The sequence below is a fragment of the Bos indicus genome, chromosome 10 (genome assembly GCF_029378745.1).
Source record: "Bos indicus isolate NIAB-ARS_2022 breed Sahiwal x Tharparkar chromosome 10, NIAB-ARS_B.indTharparkar_mat_pri_1.0, whole genome shotgun sequence".
Taxonomy (NCBI): Eukaryota; Metazoa; Chordata; class Mammalia; order Artiodactyla; family Bovidae; genus Bos; species Bos indicus.
The window spans coordinates 35936249-35958025 of NC_091769.1; the positions used below are offsets into that span (position 1 = coordinate 35936249).

At 50.7% G+C, this 21777-nt stretch overlaps 1 protein-coding gene across 1 annotated transcript; it reads left to right on the forward strand.

Annotated features, from left to right (window-relative positions):
• The first annotated feature begins 2121 nt into the window (after positions 1-2121).
• On the forward strand, positions 2122-14144 carry IVD (isovaleryl-CoA dehydrogenase). The gene is made up of 12 exons (XM_019968520.2): positions 2122-2315; positions 3839-3928; positions 4164-4215; positions 5806-5975; positions 6408-6501; positions 7498-7634; positions 8935-9031; positions 10023-10116; positions 10628-10709; positions 11288-11392; positions 11498-11570; positions 12214-14144. The coding sequence occupies exons 1-12, from the start codon at positions 2163-2165 to the stop codon at positions 12345-12347; spliced, it is 1281 nt and encodes a 426-aa protein (XP_019824079.1). The 5' UTR covers positions 2122-2162; the 3' UTR covers positions 12348-14144.
• The last annotated feature ends 7633 nt before the right edge of the window (positions 14145-21777 follow it).

Genomic DNA, 21777 nt, shown 5'->3' on the forward strand with positions numbered 1-21777 from the left:
AACATTCAGTTAGTGCAAAATCTTCACAGAGTTGGTTCTTGGACAAGAATCTGCCTTCAACCCAGGTTGCCCTCTGAATAAAGCAATCCTTTCTATCCAACCAACACAAGTCTTTCCAGTGGGGAGCAGCTCAACCTGAGTTGGGTCCACCTCTACCCCACCCCTGTTAAAAATAAGCCCTGACTTCTGTTCTTAGGTACATTAATTAGGAAAACAGCAACTCCTTAACAACCCCCTTCCCATAAAATTCTATCAAAGTCAAACTCTGCTACATAATAAAGCAAATTTCCTGAGTTATAACCAGCGTGCACCCTAGAGCAAGGGTTCTTCTCCTAGATTTACTCTGACAATGTATTGCCAAGCATGGGGCATTCCATGTTTTTCCGTTTGCAGATTTGTTGTGGTTGTTAGGGCAGAAAGTGAAGAAGAACTAAAGAGCCTCTTGATGAAAGTGAAAGAGGAGAGTGAAAAAGTTGGCTTAAAGCTCAACATTCAGAAAACTAAGATCATAGCATCCGATCCCATCACTTATTTCAGAGCAAACAGATGGGGAAACAGTGGCTGACTTTATTTTTCTGGGCTCCAAAATCACTGCAGATGGTGATTGCAGCCATGAAATTAAAAGACACTTACTCCTGGAAGGAAAGTTATGACCAACCTGCTGCTGCTGCTGCTGCTAAGTCACTTCAATCGTGTCCGACTCTGTGCGACCCCATAGATGGCAGCCCACAAGGCTCCCCCGTCCCTGGGATTCTCCAGGCAAGAGCACTGGAGTGGGTTGCCATTTCCTTCTCCAATACATGAAAGTGAAAAGTGAAAGTGAAGTCGCTCAGTCGTGTCCAACTCTTAGCGACCCCATGGATTGCAGTCTACCAGGCTCCTCCGCCCATGGGATTTTCCAGGCAAGAGCACTGGAGTAGGGTGCCATTGCCTTCTCCCTATGACCAACCTAGATAGCATATTAAAAAGCAGAGACATTACTTTGTCAACAAAGGTTCGTTTAGTCAAGGCTATGGTTTTTCCAGTAGTCATGTATGGATGTGAGAGTTGGACTATAAAGAAAGCTGAGCAGCGAAGAATTGATGCTTTTGAACTGTGGTGTTGGAGAAGACTCTTGAGAGTCCCTTGGACTGCAAGGAGATCCAACCAGTCCATCCTAAAGGAGATCAGTCCTGGGTGTTCACTAGTAGGACTGATGTTGAAGCTGAAACTCCAGTACTTTGGCCACCTGATGCTAAGAGCTGACTCATTTGAAAAGACCCTGATGCTGGGAAAGATTGAGAGCAGGAGAAGGGGAGGACAAGATAGATAAGGACGTGTTTTTCCTTGGATAAGGACGACAGGAGAGGATAAGATGGTTGGATGGAATCACCGACTCAATGGACATGGGTTTGGGTGGACTTCGGGAGTTGGTGATGGACAGGGAGGCCTGGCGTGCTGCAATTCATGGGGTAGCAAAGAGTAGGACACGACTGAGGACTGAGCGACTGAACTGTGGTTGTTAACTATTTTGGCCCCGCCAGCGTCAAAAGTGAAAAAGTGAGTGTTAGTCGCTCAGTCTTCTCCGACTTTGCGACCCTATGAACTGTAGCCCGTCAGGCTCCTCTGTCCGTGGAATTCTCCAGGCAAGAATACTGGAGAGTGTTGCCATTTCCTTCTCCAGGGGACCTTCCCCACCCAGGGATCAAACCCGGGTCTCTGGCGGGTGAGATCCTATTTCTCCCACCAGGAATCGAACCTTCCTCGGTGAGTGGAAGCGTTGAGGGACGTTCAGCGAATTTCCTGATTATGGTTTTAACAGTTGTTTTCCCACAGATGTCTGCAATTAGGTACTGCTATTTTTAACGCCGCGGAGATACTGCATCCTCTACTCAAAAAGACTTTCTGCTCTTCCACTTTAAAAACAAAAACAAAAACAAAAACGCAACCCGGACAAGTCCCTGGCAGATCCAGCTTACTCGCCAAGCACACCCACCTCGCCGGGTTTGTGCCTGATTGGCTGGTGCCTGGATAGCTTGTCCTTCGGCGGTCAGCTGAGGATGATTGGCTGCTGGAGACCCACCCCCTCGCCGATTGGGTGGAGGCAGCAAAGCCGGGGATTGGTGGAGCTCGCAGGGCTGGCTCTCAGCTGCCTGGGCTTCAGCTCCAGGGGCAAGGCAGAAATGGCGACTGCGGCTTGGTTACTGGGTCGGCGCGTGGCGAGCTGGAGGATGCGACCGCCGCTGCAGTCTCTTGCTGGCCTGATTACCCAGCGGACCAACTCGCTGTTGCCTGTGGACGATGCAGTCAATGGGCTGAACGAGGAGCAGAAGCAGGTAGGGAGGCTCACCCTCCTGCCTCTTATCGGTGGTCTGTGGTCACCCGGGCGCTTTTCTGCCTGGCGCTCACACAGTAGCAATGAATGATCTGAGGACTCTGAGCTCGCCAGCGCAGGGGCGGCCGCGGGCCCGAGCATCCCGTTGTGGAGGCATCAAGGCCTGGTTACGGAAGTTAGGCGAGGAGTCGAGGACAGAAAATCTCCTGGGAGACAGGAGTCGGGGGAGCATGAGGGGATGTTTTGGTGAATCGGCAGAGGATTACCCTCGTTTGCCAAGAGGGCCCTCAATCTCTCTGAAGTCCTCTTACACCTCAATACTGTCTAAGGCTGTGGTTCTCAAACCTGGTTAATCATCACCATTAAATCTTTTTCAAATACACAACTTGGGGTTGAGGGTGGAGTTGAAATGCACAAGGGAGTTTGGCTATTTCTTCAACCTATGGGGTCAAAGCACAAAGCTGAAAAAAACTTTAAAGAGGTTGTTACAAATGAAGCGGAACCGGAGTTATTCCTGGCGGAAGGAGACTGTTCACTTGGACACTGGCTTGAATTTCCGAGAAATGTGGTTCTCCTGTGGGCCTAAGCTTGCTGAAAACTCCAAAAATCCAGTTGCAGTAGGCAGCAGACCGAGCTTTGTATCCTCTCAGGCAGGAAATGCTCAGTTCCAGTTCTCAAGATTTCCTGCCAGAAGGAGTTTCTAATTTCTTTTGTTCTTGTTATCCCTGTCCTTCAATATCTCCTAGAGCTTGCTCAAACTTGTATCCATTGAGTCGGTGATGCCATCCAACCATCTCATCCTCTGTCATCCCCTTCTCCCGCCTTCAATCTTTCCCAGCATCAGGGTCTTTTCTAATGAGTCAGTTCCTTGCATCAGGTGGCCAGAGTATTGGAGCTTCAGCTTCAGCATCAGTCCTTCCAATGAACATATGCTATCTAGGTTTGTCATAGCTTTCCTTCCAAGGAACAAGCTCTACTCTCTTTTTGAATTATTCCTTTTAGTCAAAAGTTAATGCGCAAAAAAAACCCCAAAAAACCTGACACGTGCCATGAACTGAAGGGAGCGTGTCTGGAGCACAGTGAATGGGAGATGAGAAGGGTACTGGGGAAGGCTAGAAGAGCTGCAGGGCTTACCTCACAGGGCCTTCTGGTCCTGGATAAGGAGTTTGTCTTTTTTTTTAACAATTAAAAATTGAAGTATAGTTAATTTACAACGTTGTGCTAGTTTCAGGTGTACGGCAAAGTGATTCAGTTATACATGTATAGGGAGTTTGTCTTTTAAAGACAATGGAAGCCCATGGAATGATATCCGTAGGGGAGTGACATTTAAAAAATAATCTTTAAAAAGAGAGGTGAGGATCACCTCTAAAGGAAGCATAAACTAGTGGGTCCTCTCAGTTTGATGCTGTTTGGTGAGGCTATTTGTGTCCTGTTTCCCTGAAAGTGTCCTCAGTAGTGGAGACACTGTCCCCAGCGGCAATTATGTACTGTTTTGGCAACATCCATCCACCTCTCTCCTTCTAGCTTCGTCAGACCGTGGCTAAATTCCTTCAGGAGCATCTAGCCCCCCAGGCCCAGGAGATCGACCAAAGTAATGAGTTCAAGAACCTGCGAGTAAGTCGTGAGGCCCAGACTGAGAGGGACAGGGGTGGGGCAGTCTGGGAGCTGGACCAGGCTGGGCTGGGAATTGCACTGTTTCCTGGCAAGACTCACACAGTCTTCTGGTGAATAAAAGCCCCCTAAGAATGCAGCCCCTTTTTGGGAAGCCCTTGCATCTCATTGTTCCAGAGGTGCCTGGCACCTGTAACTGGTTGCCTTCTCACAACCCACTGTGCGTCTCTGTTGGCAGGAGTTTTGGAAGCAGCTGGGGAACCTAGGAGTCTTGGGCATCACAGCCCCTGGTGAGTGTGGTTTCTTTCCCAAAAGAGAGCTTTTTTTTTTTTGCATGCCCTTTAACACATTCCCCAAAGAAGAAGGAAAGGAGAGAAAAGATCTTACTCAAAGTAACCCAGAGTCTCCTCCTCCTTGGACCTGAGAAAGTACCCAATAAATCACCCAGACAAGAATGAGCTATTTCTTTAGGCGGTGATGTTAACAAGATAAAGGATTTAGGTCAGTGTGGTTCACTTGGGTCACCCAGACTCTTGAACTCTGCACACTTAAGAAGTTCCCCCAAATGATCTGGGGAGTTTAGAAAACTCCAGATTGAGCAGTGATCTTAACACCCCAGGCTTACTGCCTCCCCTAGTCCCTAAGTTCTGCCCTACCAGTAGTGTGAAGGCAGAACCACTCAGGGCAGTGTGTCCCTGTGGGGGATGCCTGTGTGTCCTCTGCCTACAGCTTGGCCCAAGAGCTCATTTGGAAGCAGACTGGGGGGTGGTTTGGGAGAGGGGCACCCATCTGAGCCTCCATGTGAGGTGGCCAGATGGTATATTTAATAGACTATCCCTCGGCCCGTCCAGAGTCCCCTGTAGGCCTTACTGCTTGTTTCCAGGAGATGAGGGCAAGGAGCTGGTGGGCTTTGTTTCAGATGTTAGCCTCTGGTGCAAAGGCCAGCCTGGCTTTCAGTACCCAGTAAAGAGATCAGCCTGCAGCTTCACCGGCCAAAACCTGGATGGCCCACCCTGCTCTGGCCTGTGTTCACTGGGCATTAGAGTAAAGGTGGACCACAAAATTCTCCTTACACCACCCCCCTCACCACTTGGAGCAGTTCTTGGGATTTTAAGCTGATTGTAGAAATTTTACATCATGAGTAATGATGTAACCACTTAAAAATTAATTTAGACTTATGCACTTCTTAAGCTCTCTGAGTAGTGGATGCTCAGGTCTTCTTGTCTTCATTAAGAGATCTGTCTGAAATATGGAATTCCCCGGTGATCCACAGGTTAGGACTCCACGCTTTTACTGCCAAGGGCCTGGGTTCAATCCCTGGTTGGGGAATTAAGATCCCCAAAACTGCATGGTGTGGCCAAATAAATAAATAAAATCATTTTTAAAAAGAGCTCTGTTTGGGATAAAGCAGGAGTTGCAATGACTGTTTTCTGAACCACACCTTAGTTGACCAAGTGAAAGTGAAAGTGAATTCGCTCAGTCCTGTCTGACTCTTTTCGACCCCATGGACTGTAGCCTAGCTGGCTCCTCCATCCGTCCATGGGATTTTCCAGGCAAGACTACTGGAGTGGGTTGCCATTTCCTTCTCCAGGGGATCTTCCCAGCCCAGGAATTGAACCTGGGTCTCCCTCATTGTAGGCAGACACTTTTACCATCTGAGCCACCAGGGAAGTCCTTAGTTGACCAGAGGCGGCAGAAAAAACTAAAACGAGTCCTGTGAGCTTGCAAGCAGGGTCCACAGCCATCCGCCTGTTGACTTTGCTAGAGGGAACTTGAAATAGGTGCTGTCACAGTATTCCTCTACAGCAGGTAAGACAGTGTCTTCATTTAACCTGGTCTGCCTTTTCCACTCCCCTGCACCCCCCACTCCCCACCCCCAGTTCAGTACGGTGGTTCTGGCCTGGGCTTCCTGGAAAACGTGCTGGTGATGGAGGAGATATCCCGAGTGTCTGGAGCAGTGGGGCTCAGTTATGGAGCCCACTCCAACCTCTGTATCAACCAAATTGTGCGGAATGGAAACGAGACCCAGAAGGAGAAGTACCTCCCCAAGGTGAGGAAATGGGGCTGGAGGAACACACCAGCATGAGGCTCCTCTCCCACTGGGGAGGGCTGGTCAGACTTGCTTCCTGTAGTGGGCTGCCCTGAATTTGCTAGGGCTAGGAAGGGGTCAGAGATTTGCTTTATGATACTTCAGTCAAAAAAATAATTAAACAGGGCCAGAACACCCAAGGCGTCACTGAATGTTTACTTGAGCACTTTAATAAACAGAAGCCTCAGACTAGCTTCCCTTGCAAAGGGAATGATGGGAAAAGGAGAAAGAACTTCAGCCTTGTGGATACAGAGCTTCTCTTCTAGGACTTTTCCTGTACCCGGATCTGAGAGGACTTGTAGGGGTGTGACATGACCAGGCAAGAAGTGGTCCCAGTGAGCCCCTACTGGGTACTTCAGGTCATAATGAGGCCCTTTGGGGTTTTTCTTGCAGCTGATAAGTGGTGAATACATTGGAGCCCTGGCCATGAGTGAGCCCAATGCTGGCTCTGATGTTGTCTCCATGAAGCTGAAAGCAGAAAAGAAAGGTGAGGCTGCTCTTGATTTGGGAGCTGGAATGGGCAGAGGGACAGACCTATGGGTTGATTGGAGGTGCCTCTGATGGGTTTCCAGAAGCATTTGCCAGCTGGACAGTTTCTTGTCAACAGAAGTGGTGGTGGACTGACTGGTTGAGACAGGCCCACACCGCTTGTACAAGTAGCCAACTTCCTCTTCTTCAGTTCAGTTCAGTTCAGTTGCTCAGTTATGTTTGACTCTTTGCAACCCTATGGACTGTAGGACGCCATGGTTCCCTGTTCATCACCAACTCCTGGAGCTTGCTTAAATTCATGTTCATCAAGTCGGTGATGCCATTCAACCATCTCATCCTCTGTTGTCCCCTTCTCTTCCTGCCTTTCCCAGCATCAGGGTCTTTCCCAATGAGTCAACTCTTCGCATCAGGTGGCCAAAGTATTAGAGTTTCAGCTTCAGCATCAGTCCTTCCAATGAATATTCAGGGCTGATTTCCTTTAGGATGGACTGGTTTGATCTCCTTGCTGTCCAAGGGACTCTCAAGAGTCTTCTCCTACACCACAGTTCAAAAGCATCAATTCTTTTGTGCTCAGCTTTCTTCATGGTCTAACTCTCACATCCATACATGACTGCTGGAAAAACCATAGCTTTGACTAGATGGACCTTTGTTAGCAAAGTAATGTCTCTGCTTTTTAATATGCTAAGTTGGTCATAGCTTTTCTTCCAAGGAGCAAGCGTCCCTTAATTTCATGGCTGCAGTCACCATTTGCAGTGGATTTTGGAGCCCCCCAAAATAAAGTCTCTCACTGTTTCCGTTTCCCCATCTATTTGCCATGAAGTGATGGGACCTGACGTCATGATCTTAGTTTTTTGAATGGTGAGTTTTAAGCCAACTTTTTCGCTCTCTTCTTTCACTCTCACCAAGAGGCTCTTTAGTTCTTTGCTTTCTGCCATAAGGGTGGTGTCATCTGCATACCTGAGGTTATTGATATTTCTCCCGGCAATCTCCTTAGGAGATCACTATGTCCTGAATGGCAACAAGTTCTGGATCACCAATGGTCCTGATGCAGATGTCCTTGTTGTCTATGCCAAGACTGATGTGACTGCTGTGCCAGCTTCTCGGGGCATCACAGCCTTCATTGTGGAGAAGGTGAATGTGGGGGAGTTATGGTGGGAGGCTGAGAATGGCACCAGAGATGACCTCCTTCAAGTGATCGTACAGACCATCAGTGTGGTGCGCTCTGCCAAGGCTCCCTCCTGGGATGGGGCTGGAGCAAGAGAGGAGGCTGAAGGGAGGGTAGCCGAAAAGTGGAGCCCGGGGAGGAGGGGTCAAATCCGAGGACAGTGGAACCGTCCACAGAGCCAGGTTGTCTGGACATCCTGGAAGATGAGGGCCATCAGGGTGTCGGGTGGACCTGGAGCAAGCCACCCACAGGGTGAGGGTGGGAGGATGCTGGTGGGGACCAGAGACTGCACCTTCCAAGAATTGTTAGTAGAGGCACAGGCCAGACGGCAGGAGTTAGAGTGAAAAGTTGGCAGTTTCAGTTGGCTTTTAGGAATGGGAGAGAACTGAACCATTTTTTTGGTAAAGAGAAAAACAAAATAGGAGAGAGAGAAAGTGAGATGTGTGAGAGCGAGTAAGCAAAGCACAATGGTGAACTGAGGGAGAGGAAGCAAGGCGGGGTCGGAGGAACCCCGACCTTGTTAGTTAGTGGAGGAACCAGCTGCTTAATGGTTCCTAAGGAGGAGGCCAGGGCCCCAGGGAGGGTGGGCAGGGGAGTGGACAGTGGGTGGGACACTCACCCAAGGATGAGTGTTGTAAAGGTTTCCAGTACCCTGTGTGGGGAGAGGGTGGAGATTGTCCTACAGGGACTGGAGGACACGGACGTGGCCGAGACGAGAACTCTCCTGGCTGAGCCGAGGTGTTTGCGTCTCCTAGAGGAAAGGGAAGTGCCCTCCTGGAGGGCATTGCTCCGCTGGGCACCTGCCTGACCGACCATTCTGCATCTGATGAGTGCAAAGCGCACAAGTGGTTGAGTTGACCCCAGGGGGAGCTCCATGAGGTGCAGGTCGCAGAGGGACAAGGAGGGCAAAGGAACTGAGTGGGCCGGGGCAGTGTCTTAGAAATGACTTCCCCAGAGGAAAGGAACCACAGCCAGGAAGAGTCAGGAGGGCCCCGGGGATCAGGTATTTAGCTGGGAAAAACACTGCTCCTGTGAGAACTGGGGGAAATGCAGCCAACGGCAGAGAGGCTGGGGTAAGGTGTTAGGGCTGGCTTCTCCAGGAATGGGGCAGTCACACACAGAGTAGGGGCCTGGTGAGTGGAACGCTGGTGTATCAGGCAAGGATGGGGACTGGATGGGAGGATGGATGCTTCCCAGGGGTCTTCCCTTTCCTTGGCCCCCTGGGGGGCTGCTCTGTAATTAGGACCTCCTTTTATTCCCATAAAGGGGATGCCGGGCTTCAGCACCTCCAAGAAGCTGGACAAGCTAGGGATGAGGGGCTCCAATACCTGTGAGCTGGTCTTCGAAGACTGCGAGGTTCCTGGTGAGTCTCTGAAAATGAGGGAGGCCCTGTCCTGACCCCGTCACACGCTAAGAAAGCCTGACTCTTGGTCAGAGAGCCTCACCAGTGTTAGCTCACCAACCACATGTGGCCAGACAGTAGGCCTGCCACTGTGCCCTGGCCCACTAGCCCAGAAGTGTGGGTCTCAGGCTGGACAGCTGTCCTTCCTGGCCAGAGCCCCTGCAGCTGCATGCCCGAATGTCGCTGCAGAGATGGGTGATGCTTCCTGTGTGGACACACACCGTGCCTGGGGCTGGCATTGCAGTCTCTGGGCTAGAAAAGTAAGCTCTGCCCTCCCCCACTCTCATCCTTTGGATTGCCTCATACGTACAGTTGCCTGTGGAGCCAGTGTGAGGTAATCATTAACGATGCTGAAAAGCTGTCTGAATAAATGGGTGGAACTGGACTCAGTGAAGGAAAGGCAGTTCAGTCTACGAGTATTTCTGCCCTGAAGTGAAAATGCTCCATGCTGTGGGAGAGCCAGCAGCCCCGTGATGCACTGAGGAGATGGAGGGCACAGACTTGATCAGTTAAGCTGGCTCTGTGCCTTAGCCAGAAACCATCCCTTCCCTGCTGCAATCCACCATCTGAGGTTATAAGGTGCATCTAGAGAAGGGTGATCGGTGCAGACTCTCCTCTGTCGGCAAGAAAAAACTCCACTAACGTTAAAGACGGGTCAGGGGTGTCAACCCTTTGCACTCAGCTTCTCACCCACAGCCCCCGAGGCCACCCGGTGTCCTTGCTTCCAGGGTGGGGATGTGCTCAGCAGTTTCCGTCACCAGCTCCAAAGGGCCCATCTCCTGGACAGCTTCGTCCATGGACCTCGCTAGGGAGGGAGGAGGGTTGTATTGACCAGAGCCATCTCACATAACCTGGCTTGTGAGAGAGCCCTGTTACTAAACCCAGCAGCTTTTCTAAAAATGAAGAGGCTGTGGACTGCCCGCTCCCCTCTGACCGGCACTTTTCCCCGTAGCTGCCAACATCCTGGGTCACCTAGGTAAGGGCGTCTATGTGCTGATGAGTGGGCTGGACCTGGAGCGGCTGGTGCTGGCCGGTGGGCCCCTTGGGTGAGTGCAAGGCTTGGGGGTGGGGGTGGGGGGGCTGTCACAGCTCTTTGGCAGGTGGCCCCACTGCAGCTTCCCCTTGGGGGCCCACGGGGGCCACCTCCCAGCTGCTACGCCTCCTCTCCCAGAGACAAAAAAGTTACCTTTCCTGTCACATTTGCTTTCTTCACACTGAAGACAAATATCATTAGGTGACAGACAAAACCCTGAGGAGCCATCCTGACTAGCTACTCAGAACTTGAAGCAGCAGGGTGCCTGGGTTACATCTCTTCAGGGTCCCACCACTCCACCTGGTCTCAGGGGAAGGGACACAAGTGCTGGGCCGTCAGTGCAGTGCCTGAGCAGGGGTGATGAGCGTCCTCAGGCTCCTTACTCCTGCCTCGGACGCCAGCTCCTTGTCTCCCCTGGCTGCCCCCACCTCAGGCCTTTCCACACTAGCATCCCCCCCGCACACACACAGCTGGCAGTGGGATAAGAGCGAAGCCCCTCCTCAGTGTTTCTCTCCTTCTCGCAGGATCATGCAGGCCGTCCTCGACCACACTATTCCCTACCTGCACATGAGGGAGGCCTTTGGCCAGAAGATTGGCCACTTCCAGGTGAGTGGCATGGTTTTGTGAAGATGTACTCATTCTCTGGTTTCAGGTTTTAACAAATGAGCAAATGGGGCATGTGCTGTGGGCATTTACTCTTCTTTGTCCAAAAATGAGCTTGAGGGACTTCCCTGAGCAAGCCTCAGCAAGATCCGGCAAGCCTTGAGATATGGCCAAAAAACAAACAAAAAATGCATTTGAATACTTGGGGCACTGGTTTCCTCAGCCTGCTACCTGGCTTTGGAAGCCGTCAGGCAGTCTGTCTCCTGTCACCTTCCTGCTTGTTTGAGGTGAATAACCTAGGAGGGTTGGAGGGTGAAGCCCAGTTGGTTGTGGGGAGGGAGTAACATTCCAAGGCATGCTTTCTGGTCTGTGAGTAGATGACCAGGTCTGCGATTCAGCGGCAGCTCTCTGGCCTGAACTCCAGGCCCGCTGCCGGGTCTGCCCTCCTAGGCAAGTCCCATCGCCTCTCTGTGCCTGAGGGCCCCCAGTCCTGGCTCTCAGGTTGCTACTGCGGACAAGGGAGCGATTCTGAGAGGAGCGTGTCTCCAGCACACTGACCTGTGGCCTACTTTTGGGCACAGTTGATGCAGGGGAAGATGGCAGATATGTACACCCGTCTCATGGCCTGTCGTCAGTACGTCTACAACGTTGCCAAGGCCTGTGATGAGGGCCACTGCACTACCAAGGTGAGGGCCGGCCCCAGGGGATGGCACACACCAGGGAAGGGGCGGGGTTGGGCCCCCTCCGCGCAGTCCCGGCTGACCCTGCTGACCCGGAGCCTCCGCCCGCAGGACTGTGCAGGGGTGATTCTTTACTCGGCCGAGTGTGCCACACAGGTAGCCCTGGACGGCATCCAGTGTTTGGGTGAGTGCCCCTCTCGCTCCCTATTCCCAGAGCCTGTGGCTGCCTCCGGGAAGAGGCTCCCCTCCACTCCTCACCCTGTGCTGTAGCTGACCTGTACTTTTAGTACAGTTACCGGGAGGACATGGAAAAGCAAATGGGAAACCACCAGAGACCACAAGTTGCTACTGTCTTCGGCAGTGCCCTCCTCTCATCTCCCCAGCCTGGTCCCGTCACTGGGAAATGGGGGAAAGGAGACACTTCAGAGGTAGAACAGCCTCAGTTCACTGCTGCACAGTGGTTAAGAGCGCAGGCTTGGGCCAGATGGCTGGGTTCAAATCCTGGCTCTACCACTGGCTGGCTTTGTGACTTGTGCAGCTCTGGGCCTGGCACCCAATAACTACTGTGCAGTTTCCTCCCGCCGCCTTCTCCATGTCTGCCAGTGGTTCCCCTGCCTCTGCCAGGCATCCTCAGCACTCTGAGTGGCCTTCCGGCCACCCCCCGACCCCCATCCACCCTCCCTCTCACCACCTTTTGCTGCTTCTCTTCAATCAGTCTCTCCTCCTGGCCCATTTCTAGATGTTTGATCTTGTTTGCTTCCCTTGCTTTGCCCACTGCCTATCACTTTTCCCACTGTCTTTCTTCTCTGCCCCATCCATGGCTGCAGGTGGCAATGGCTACATCAACGACTTTCCCATGGGCCGCTTCCTGAGAGATGCCAAGCTGTATGAGATCGGGGCTGGGACCAGCGAAGTGAGGCGGCTCGTCATCGGCAGAGCTTTCAATGCAGACTTCCACTAACCCCTAGACCCTTCACCCTGCTTCCCAGCACCTTGAGGCCTTTCTCTGGAAGGACAACTGCCACATCTCTCCTCCCAACAAGCCCCACCCACCGGCCCAGAAGTGTGCAGTGATTTAACATGGACTCCTCAGGAAACAGGCTAGCTTCTCTGGGGCTTTGGTGACTGTGCCCTTGCTCTGTAACTTCAGAGCCTGCTGCTCCCACTCCCAGGAGGGGCACCTTTTCCTCGGATGAGCCTGTGCCAGGGAACCCTCTGCTCAAGTACACCAGAAGTATTACCAAGTTCATTAATTTGAACTTGGTAGTCTCTTTTCTTTATGGGGAAAAATACCCACAAAACCCAGCCTTTGTTTCTGCCAGTTTCTGTGGGGCATTAGCTTTCATCAGTGTGTCAGTGCAGCCTCCTCCGTCCCTCATTTTTTAGAGCTGGAATTCCATCACTTGGGCAGAGCTCTAGGAACAGGCATTTCAGAACACCTGTGCCACCCAGAGTCCACAGTGGGCAGAGGTCTGCATGCTCGTGAAGGCCGGGCTCGATGCCTCCAGCACTACCCTGCCAGTGTCACTGTCCATTCCTGGCCATGTGACAGCCCCCAGCTGACTGGGCAGCAGGCCTGGGTTGGCTGGCTCGACTCCAGCCGAGGCTGCCTGCGCACATTTCTCTGGACACCCTATGGCTATTTGTTATCACTCCACAGTGGCTGCTGCCATTTTGTATTAAACATATCATGAAGCAAACCCATCTGCTTCTAAACTGGTGTTTTGGGAGAGAAGCAGTCTACTTGTTCCTGCCTTCTGTCTGGCTCCAGCCCTGTGTCCTTGGAGCGCAGCTGATCCAGGCCCTGCTTCCAGCCTGCTCACTGGTGATGGGAGACGCAGGGGTGGAATCAACCCACAGGATAGAGGAGTACTCAGTCCTCCTTTTCCAGATCTTGCAGTGATTTTTAAAGAAAGGAGGGAGCCCAGGGTGGAAAAAGTCTTGGAGCCAGAAGGAAACATAAATTGCCGGAAACCATCCCCATGTTTTTTTAAAAGGATCAAAACAATTTGGTTTTCCCCAAATCAGAACTGGAGCTAGAATCCAGATCAGCAGAAATAGGGGTTCTGAGAATGCCAGCGTGGAGCCCCACTGCATGGCTGCTTGGATGGAGCACAGTCAGGGTGTGACAGTTTTGGGTTGTCCCACTCCATCTGAGTTCCCTAAAAGAGACCTGGTTTTCTTGGTCCGCAGCCCAGCGGCGCCTGTTCTGACGTTTGGTCCTGGCCTGTAGCCAGGAGCTGTTCCCAGCCTGATGCTTGTGACAGGTGCTATCCGTTCCTTGCCAACCCCAGCCCAGTCCTATGCTGAGGGGCTTGTAGCCCTGTCCCTTCAGTTTCCCACCCTGCTCCCTACTGTGTTGGAGATGAATGTGGCTAAAATGGTGGTCTTGCTGGACTTAAAATGTAACTGGGGACTTCCATGGCAATCCAATGGTTAAGACTCTGTGCTTGCAATGCAGTAGGTGCAGGTTTGATCCCTGGTTGGAGAATTAAGATCCCACATGCTTTGGCACCAACTGAAATGTGTTCTGGAAAAAAAAATAAAAAAATAAAAAAAGATCCCACATGCTGCATGGTGCAGACAAAAAATAAATAATAATAAAGTTTTCAAAATAATAAAGTGTAGCTGGAAGCCCAAAAACATCAGAATGGGGTATTTCAGCCAGTCAGTGAGGATAATGTAGCTCTGCCTCCAGCGTGGGGAGAACAATGATTTTACAGATGCTATATGTGAAATAAAAATATTTAAAAGTAAAGCCAAAAAAGTGAAGTCTGAGTCGTGAACAATGGGAAAGCAGGGGCCACGGGGTTCTTGGAGTGTGGGGTTGATTACATGCATTGTGCAACTCTGCAGCACGAGCTGCCAGCACCGCTCCTTCCGGGGGGCTGCCTCCTTCCACTCCAGTTTTAGGCAGGTCACTATCAGCCCAGTTCCCCTGCTGACGACCATCCCGTTCTTTGTTTTCCTACTTGCCTGCCTGTCCTGACGGCAACAGAAGCTAAGGGAATGGTTTTCCAAGTGTGGTCTGGGCACACCCTTTATCAAAACTTGGCAACCCTGTGGGGAAAACACACACACACACACACACACACACACACACACACACAGGGATTCCTATATGGGCCCCAGACCTAATCACACCTCCAGGGATAATGAGGAGGTACAGGCAATCTTTTAGAACAGCTGAGCTGGGGCCTTGAGGACACGCCTCCAGCGGCCCGAGTCCCAAACTCATATAACCTGGTAACGACACTTCTTCCCCTATATAAATATTTCAACTCTCATTTTGCAATACTAACTCCTTGATCATGACAATCCGGTCCAAGACACAAAGTTGGCGCCGGGCCCGCTTCCGGAAGATGGGTGAGTTGCCCACCGTAGGCGAAAAAACCGTAGGTGAACCAGCCACGCCCAGACGTGGAGCCAAGGCTGGTGTCAGCCAAGCGTGGGGGACTGAGAAGGAGCGCCTCTTTTTGATTTGGGGACGGACGCCCAGTCCACGTCCGCCTGATGGAACCGAGACCCGGGACCCTCAGTCGAGAACCCCAGCCTAGGGCAGGTCCAGGGTCCAGAGGGTCCAGGGCCCTTCCTCTGCCAGACCGTCTCACCCGAGGCGTCGCGCGCACCGCGGAGCTCGGCTCTGGCTCTGGCTCTGGCTCGCGAGCTCGGGCTCGGGCGCGGCTCCGCCAGTCCTGCGTGGAGCTCTCCTGACCCCTGTCGGCCGCTCGCCACATCTGCAGGGTGCTTGCGACTGGCGGCTACCAAACTCGTATCTCAAGATGCATAGGGCTCAACAACAGCCGGCTATTCTCTATCTTATATCGCTTCATACAAGAAAGGCCACTTTTTATCAATTAAAAAAAAACATAAATTCAGAACAAAGGCCGGTTTGTGCGGGGGTGGGAGTTATTTGTTTTATGTGAATGGTTTTTGAACTATGTTAATTTAAAGAAACAAAAACTGCAAACCCTCCCCTCCATCCAGTTCCACGGTGAAACTCCTTTTGAATCTTTAAGAGCTTTCTGTTGGTAATTCACTTCATGCTTTTAAGCGATATGGCTACTTTACTGGTTTAATTGCAGATAGATCTTTAAAGTGCACACGTTTGATTTATAAGAAGTTCACTACATGACTCATGTCCACAGGCCAGCATGTGGGGCCCTAGGATCAGATGATTCAAAGCCCCATCCACATTTCTGGCTGTCCCTGCCTCTGCCCACACTAGTCCCAGAGGGGAGCCCTGTGTGACACACCTGGTCACTCTGGCAAGGATCTGTTCCTGAAAATGGCCTCTCCTGCACCCACCACCCACTCTCAGACACAGCTAGCCTGTCAGAATAGTTCTTTGATCCACAACAACCTGACAACTTGCCTGTCTTCTTCCAATCCATATACCTCAACCCTTCCTCTGTATTGAGCTAGGGTAACTATCAAGCCCCTCTAAAGCCTCCAGTGGCTCCCAGCACTTATAAGATCTAAAGTTTGCCAGGCAAATGTGACCCTGATCTGCCTTGGCCATCCCTTCCAGCTGCTCCTCTCCCATCCCTGCTGAGTACTTGTATTCTGGTTGGAAACAGTCCTCCTGAAACTGTTTCTTACCCTGTACCTTTGCTCCAGCTTATCCCTCTGCAGAGGATGTCCTAGCCCTTCATCTTGGTCTTGTTTCCTCATCCCTGAAAGCTTCAGTTCAGGAACTGCCTCCTTCAGGAAGGCCTCCCTTCTCCAACCTTTCCTAGTCCTCTGTCCCCATCTCACCCATCCTGAGTGGTGCCTCTTCCTGCTTCTCCTGGGCATCTCTACATCAGGGGCTTTCCCCACTGTCATAGTTATCTCGTCTGTGTCTGTTCCCATGCATTAGACTAAGAACTTAAGGGTCAGGGTTGTGATTGAACTGCCTTTTTATGTTCACTATCCAGCACAGTTTCTGGCACATAATAGGTGTTCAACAAACATTTACTGAAAGTGCAAATGAGAGGTCATGTGATACTAAGCTCACATTTTGCCTGTATTGATACCATAGTTATTTGTATATGTGATTACCTCTGTATACGGTACAGATCTTTGAGGTCAAAGACCATTTCTCACTTATCTGAACCCTCCTGACAGCACCCAGTACTCACAGTAAGTGCTCAGTGGCTATGTTCACGCTGAATGAGTGAAACAACAGGTGGGCCAGAGCCCTGGCCTAATCCCCAGAGTTGGCAGAGACAGCAGAGCCAGCCGGCCTCTCCTGGCCCTGCTTCCCCCAGGCCTTCCCACTCTGGAGTAGCAGGGCCCAGCTGCAGAGGGAAGGCCCTCACCTCCCATAGTCCTCTGACCCCCTCAGAAACAGAAAGGAACTGTGATAAGGGACCCCCGCCCCCTCTCTGCCAGCTGAAGACAAGCGTAGAGATTGGATGTGAAAAGAGGGCAGAGTCAGGGCACACACCATCCTTTTTTTTTTCCTTAAATAAAACATATAGTATTGAACATATACAGAAAAGTATATAACATGTATGTATGCAGTGTGAAAAACGACAACAAACTCCTTTGTACCCGGCACCCAGGCCAATGAAGAGAACATTCTAAGTATTTTAGGAGCCTGTGTGCCTCATGATTCTGAATTTAGTGACAGTCCTCTCCTCACTTTTATGATTTCCTGCCTCTGTGTGTTTCCCTTAATGGTATTATTTTGATTATCTGTTTAAGCTTTGTGCAATGGGACTCATACTAAATATATACTTCTGTCTTGCTTCTCTGGCTCATCATTGTGTAGTTTTTAAAGATTCATTCCCATTAATGAGTGGAGCTTTAATTTGGTCACTTTTGCCCTGTATCATATTCCATTGTGTGAAAATACTACAATTTAATTATCCATTCTTGTGTTGATGGACACTTGGGTGGGTTCCAGTTTGGGGCTATTCTAAAATATTCTGTATATGTCTCCCGGTTTATAAGTCTCCAGGTACATTCCCAGGAATGGGATTTCTATGTTGTAGGTATACATGATCACCTTTATTAGGTAATTCCAAATTGTTTTCCAAAGCTGTTGTATGCCTATATTTTTTACAGTGATGCCACCAGAAGTGACCCAAGGTAGAGGTGGCATACCAGCCCTGTGGCCAATACCATGAGCTTCTTCTCAGCAAAAGGAATAGTCAGATAACAAAAGAGTGTGCATCACTGCTTTCCTGCCCAGGCCTATAAGCCATAGTCAACAAACCTTTATGGACAAGCTGAGAACCATGCCCTGGACCAGCACTGAATTAGCACAGACCAGCCTCAGAGAGGGACAGTTTTATTTCCACTTACTCTGCCAGGCAGCCTGATACAGCTTTACCCTGGAAGACATGGAAGAGTACAGGCTAAACAGGTAAGTGGGAGTGGTCTTGGAGAGAGGAATGATATTCCCAGCCTAGGGATATCTCAGCACAGGCAATATCTTCCCTCTGCAGAGGATAGGGGCTCAATGGAGGAAGTACAGAGGGCTTCCCTCACCAGCAATAGACCGAGGGACGAAAGGAGAGAAAAGTAGGGCCATGCAGGGAGCCCCAGAGATAGGCCCATCTCCATCCAAACACACCCATGCCCTGTGCCCACTGGGCAAACACACATGCACACATACAGATGCTCACATGGCTGCACTCACCAAGAGACAGGCTGTTAGACATGCCACAGGAATGGAGGCAAGGAGCGTGAGCTGGCAGCTGCCCGAGGGAGATAAGCCCTGCAATGGAGGCCACCTGCCTGGCCTGCCTTGAGAGTCCCTGGGGTGCATCTGCCTGGGTTTCAGGAGGCAGCCTCTGCAAAGCTGAATATTTTCAGGGCAATCCAGGACCCATCCCAAATGCTGGTTCTATTTATGGGAACAGAGTAGCAAAGTTTCTGTCCATACCTGTGTACCTTGCCTGATGCTGCCATGTTGGGCAAGGTTGGCTATACAGTAGGTCCTTTTACTTGCTAAAGTAAAATGATTTACTTAAATGTATTGTAAGATGAATTAAGATCTAAAATCAGGGGAGGAGGACTCGGAAATGAGAAGAGGCTAGGGATGTGAGACCTTACATCCTTCCTAACTGGGCTGCAGCCTACCCAGCCCTTTCTTTCTTTCCAGACTCCTGCTGTTGGCCCAGAGTGAAAGGCTGGGGTTGGGGCCATTGCAAGGTTGTTCATGAAGACTGCAGGGATGTGAATTTTGTATGACTGCACTGGCTGGGGAGAGCGGGGATCTGCTCTGCAATGCTGAGGCTACTTCCAAGGTCCAGAGCTAGCAGTTAACAGTTTCCGTTAAAGAATCACCACCTAGATGTGTAGATCCAGCAAGAGCTGGCCCCTCTCACTACCTCTTCCTGCCCCCATCTCCTGGGTGCCTCTGGGCACAGTACACTTTGTGGTAGGTCCTGCAAGGCTGAGAAGAGGGCCGTTGGGATCTCCACCTGCCCGCACACCCTCCTTTCCTGGGAGGCTGCCTGGCTCCAGAGAGAAGGAAGATGAAGTCCTCACTGGAAAGCAACTGGGACCGCTCTTGTCTTCTCCTATGCAGGATGCCCCGGTGCTTGAAACCCTGCCACACATACCCCTAAGCCCCATTCACTGATTCGTAGGGTCCTTTCAGAGTTTCATGCTGCAATTTTTTGGCCCTCCCCACCTGATCATCCAAACTTCCAAGTGGACTAGAGACTCATATCCTGGACTCCTGTGCCCTGAAGATGCCCTGGAGGTGCCTCAGAGTATCCCATATTTGGGACTTCCCTGCTAGTTCAGTGGCTAAGACTGTGCTTGCAAGGCAGAGGGCCTGAGTTCAATCCCTGGTCAGGGAACTAGATCCCACATGCCACAACCAAGACTTTGCACACTACAACTCTAAAGATCCCATGTGCTGGAACTACGACGAGGCACAGCCAAATAAATAAATATTTTTTAAAAATAGTATCCCATATTCTGCATTCCTTAAACTTCCACGTTCCCCTCTGCTCTGAGGATGGGAGCCCCAAGTGGCTCAGCCATTTTTCTTCCTCACTAGATTCTCTGATCTGCCCCTTCCCACCACTCCTTGCCACCCCAGCCTGCCCAATCACCAGGAAAAGCCAGTCAACTCATTTCCCTGCAGCCTCATGGAAACTCCATCACTCTGCACCTCAGAGTCTTGCAAGGGTTTCCTGGGGTCCACCACCCAGTCTCAGCATCTGTTGGTGGATGGACCAGTTTATCCAGTCTCGTCCTGCCCCTCAGCCTGGCACCCCAGGCTCAGAACACTTGAGTGACCCACCTCTCCATCTCCCGAATCTCCAGGTCAATGAAAAACAACCTTCATTTAGGGGTGCCAGGATTCAAAGGCAAGGAACAGTTATGGGGCCAAAGGAGTTTGCAGTCTACTTGGGGAGATAGATGTGAAAACACTGATAAGCACTTAATCACCCCAATTATTTCTTTTTCAAAGTATATTTTATTTTATTTTTTATCATTATTATTTTTGGCAGCACTCTTCGTTGCTGCTTGCGGGCTTTCTCCAGTTGCGGCGAGCAGGTGCTATTCCCTAGCTGCACTGCTCAGGTTTCTCATTTCAGTGGCATCTCTTGTTGCAAAGCACAGGCTCTAGGCACGTTGGCTTCAGTAGTTACAGCACACTGGTTTAGTTGCTTCACAGCACGTGGGGTAGTCCCAGTCCAGGGATCAAACCTGTGTCCCCCAGACTGGCAGGCGGACTCTTAACCGCTGGACCACCAGGGAAGTCCCCCCAGTGGGTTCTACTGTTATCCATTCCTTAAGACCCAGCATGAGCACTGCTCATCCAAATATTAGTATCTGGTTTGCTGCTGAATCCCCAGCACTGAGCCTGGCTTAACAGAGGTACCCACCATTAAATACTTGCATAATGAATGCCTTCCTTGGGGGGCTGCAGGAGGGGACCACCTCTCTTCCTGTCAACCTCCACCAAGCTCATTTAAATGAAGTCACATTTAACTAAAACATCCAGAGTGGACTTGCAAGAGGAGGGGCAGAAGAGGGCAGAGGAATCCCAAGGCTTTGCCTTGAACTGAGTTCTCCAATCTTTTAAGTAGCAGCTAAAAGAGCAGGATTCTGGGGCCACAGATTCTAACTTCTCTGCGAAGCCATCTGGACTGCCAAAGCCAGCACCATAACGTTTTTGTCTCCAGATTTCGAAGAGTCTTCCCTGTGGAACCCACAGGTATTGTAACCCAAGCACTGAATTAATCATCAGAAAATTTTATAGGAAGAATACACACAAATTATAAAACCCACATACACTGGAAACTTAGAGGCCAAGGTAACATCACAATTACTCCCGCATACAGGAAACCAGGCTGGGAGGAGAGAGTGTAAGGCCAGGAGCAGGGCCTGGCACGCAGTGTGGCTACAGGAGAGAGTTTTCTAAGCTGAAATGAAAGTCCAGCACTGTGACCACCTGGCAAAGCAGGCAGACCGCAGAGCTGCTGCTGAAGCACAGGCAAAGGCTTGCTTTTTCTGCCATTCATTTATTCATTCATCATTCAGTAACTGCTACTGAGAACTAGTGTGTGCAGGTACCCTGCCAAGCTGAGGGGAAACAGTAAGACCCAGTGCAGGCATGGTCTTCACCCCAGGCCTTACCCTCAGTGGCCCAGCAAGGTTTGGTGTGAGGGGAGCATTGCCGGTTCAGGGGTACAGCTGGAAGAGGTATGGGGGTAGGGATCAGAGAGCTTCCCAGCTGGAGCAGCCTCACTTTTCTGTTCCAGATTCGGATTTTATCCTGACAGCTAGCAGGAACCATAGAAGGGTTTAAGCAGGAGAAGAAGGCGATGTGATCCGTTTGGAAAGATCCCTCCAGCTGCTGTGTGGAGAACAGGCTTCGGGATTGGGTGGGGGGATGGGGTTGGTCTGAGCAGATGCCATGGCTGCTGTCGCTGGGGTGGGGAGGAGGTGCAAGGAGTGGAGGTAAATGACAATCAGGTTGTGGTGACAGATTAGATATGGATGGTGGCTGAAAAGGGAGAGGGAGGTGCCAAGGATGACTCGAGGGTTCCTGAAACACAGAGAGTGCTGGGTTCGCCTGTAGTTGGAAGCTGGTTAAGGTGTATCTGATGTCCTTGAAAGAGAACATTATTTCAGTGTCAAAATGAGTGCAGAGGGCAAGGAAAGGGTATTTTTGCTAAGGCTTTGCAAAAGGAATATTCTTTTTATAAAGAAATATGATAATACACTCACAACATTTTGCCTCCCAGTCTAATAGTGAGATGAATGTTGCTCACAGCAACTTCATGTGTAAAATTCAAACTAGTTGCTAACAGACATTTGGAAAATACAAGAATAGGGAATTGTTTGGAAAACCTCTTTTAGGAACAAGAGATGAAGGAACAATTAAAAGTGACAAGGCTAGGATTTGACTCCTGACTCTGCTACTTATTAAC

Excerpts from the sequence above, each read along its gene's own strand:
- IVD (XM_019968520.2), top strand. The coding sequence starts at position 2,163 with ATGGCGACTGCGGCTTGGTTACTGGGTCGGCGCGTGGCGAGCTGGAGG. Across the intron at positions 10,117-10,627 it reads CTGGCCGGTGGGCCCCTTGG|GATCATGCAGGCCGTCCTCG; the intron begins GTGAGTGCAAGG and ends TCCTTCTCGCAG. Across the intron at positions 10,710-11,287 it reads AGAAGATTGGCCACTTCCAG|TTGATGCAGGGGAAGATGGC; the intron begins GTGAGTGGCATG and ends TTTTGGGCACAG.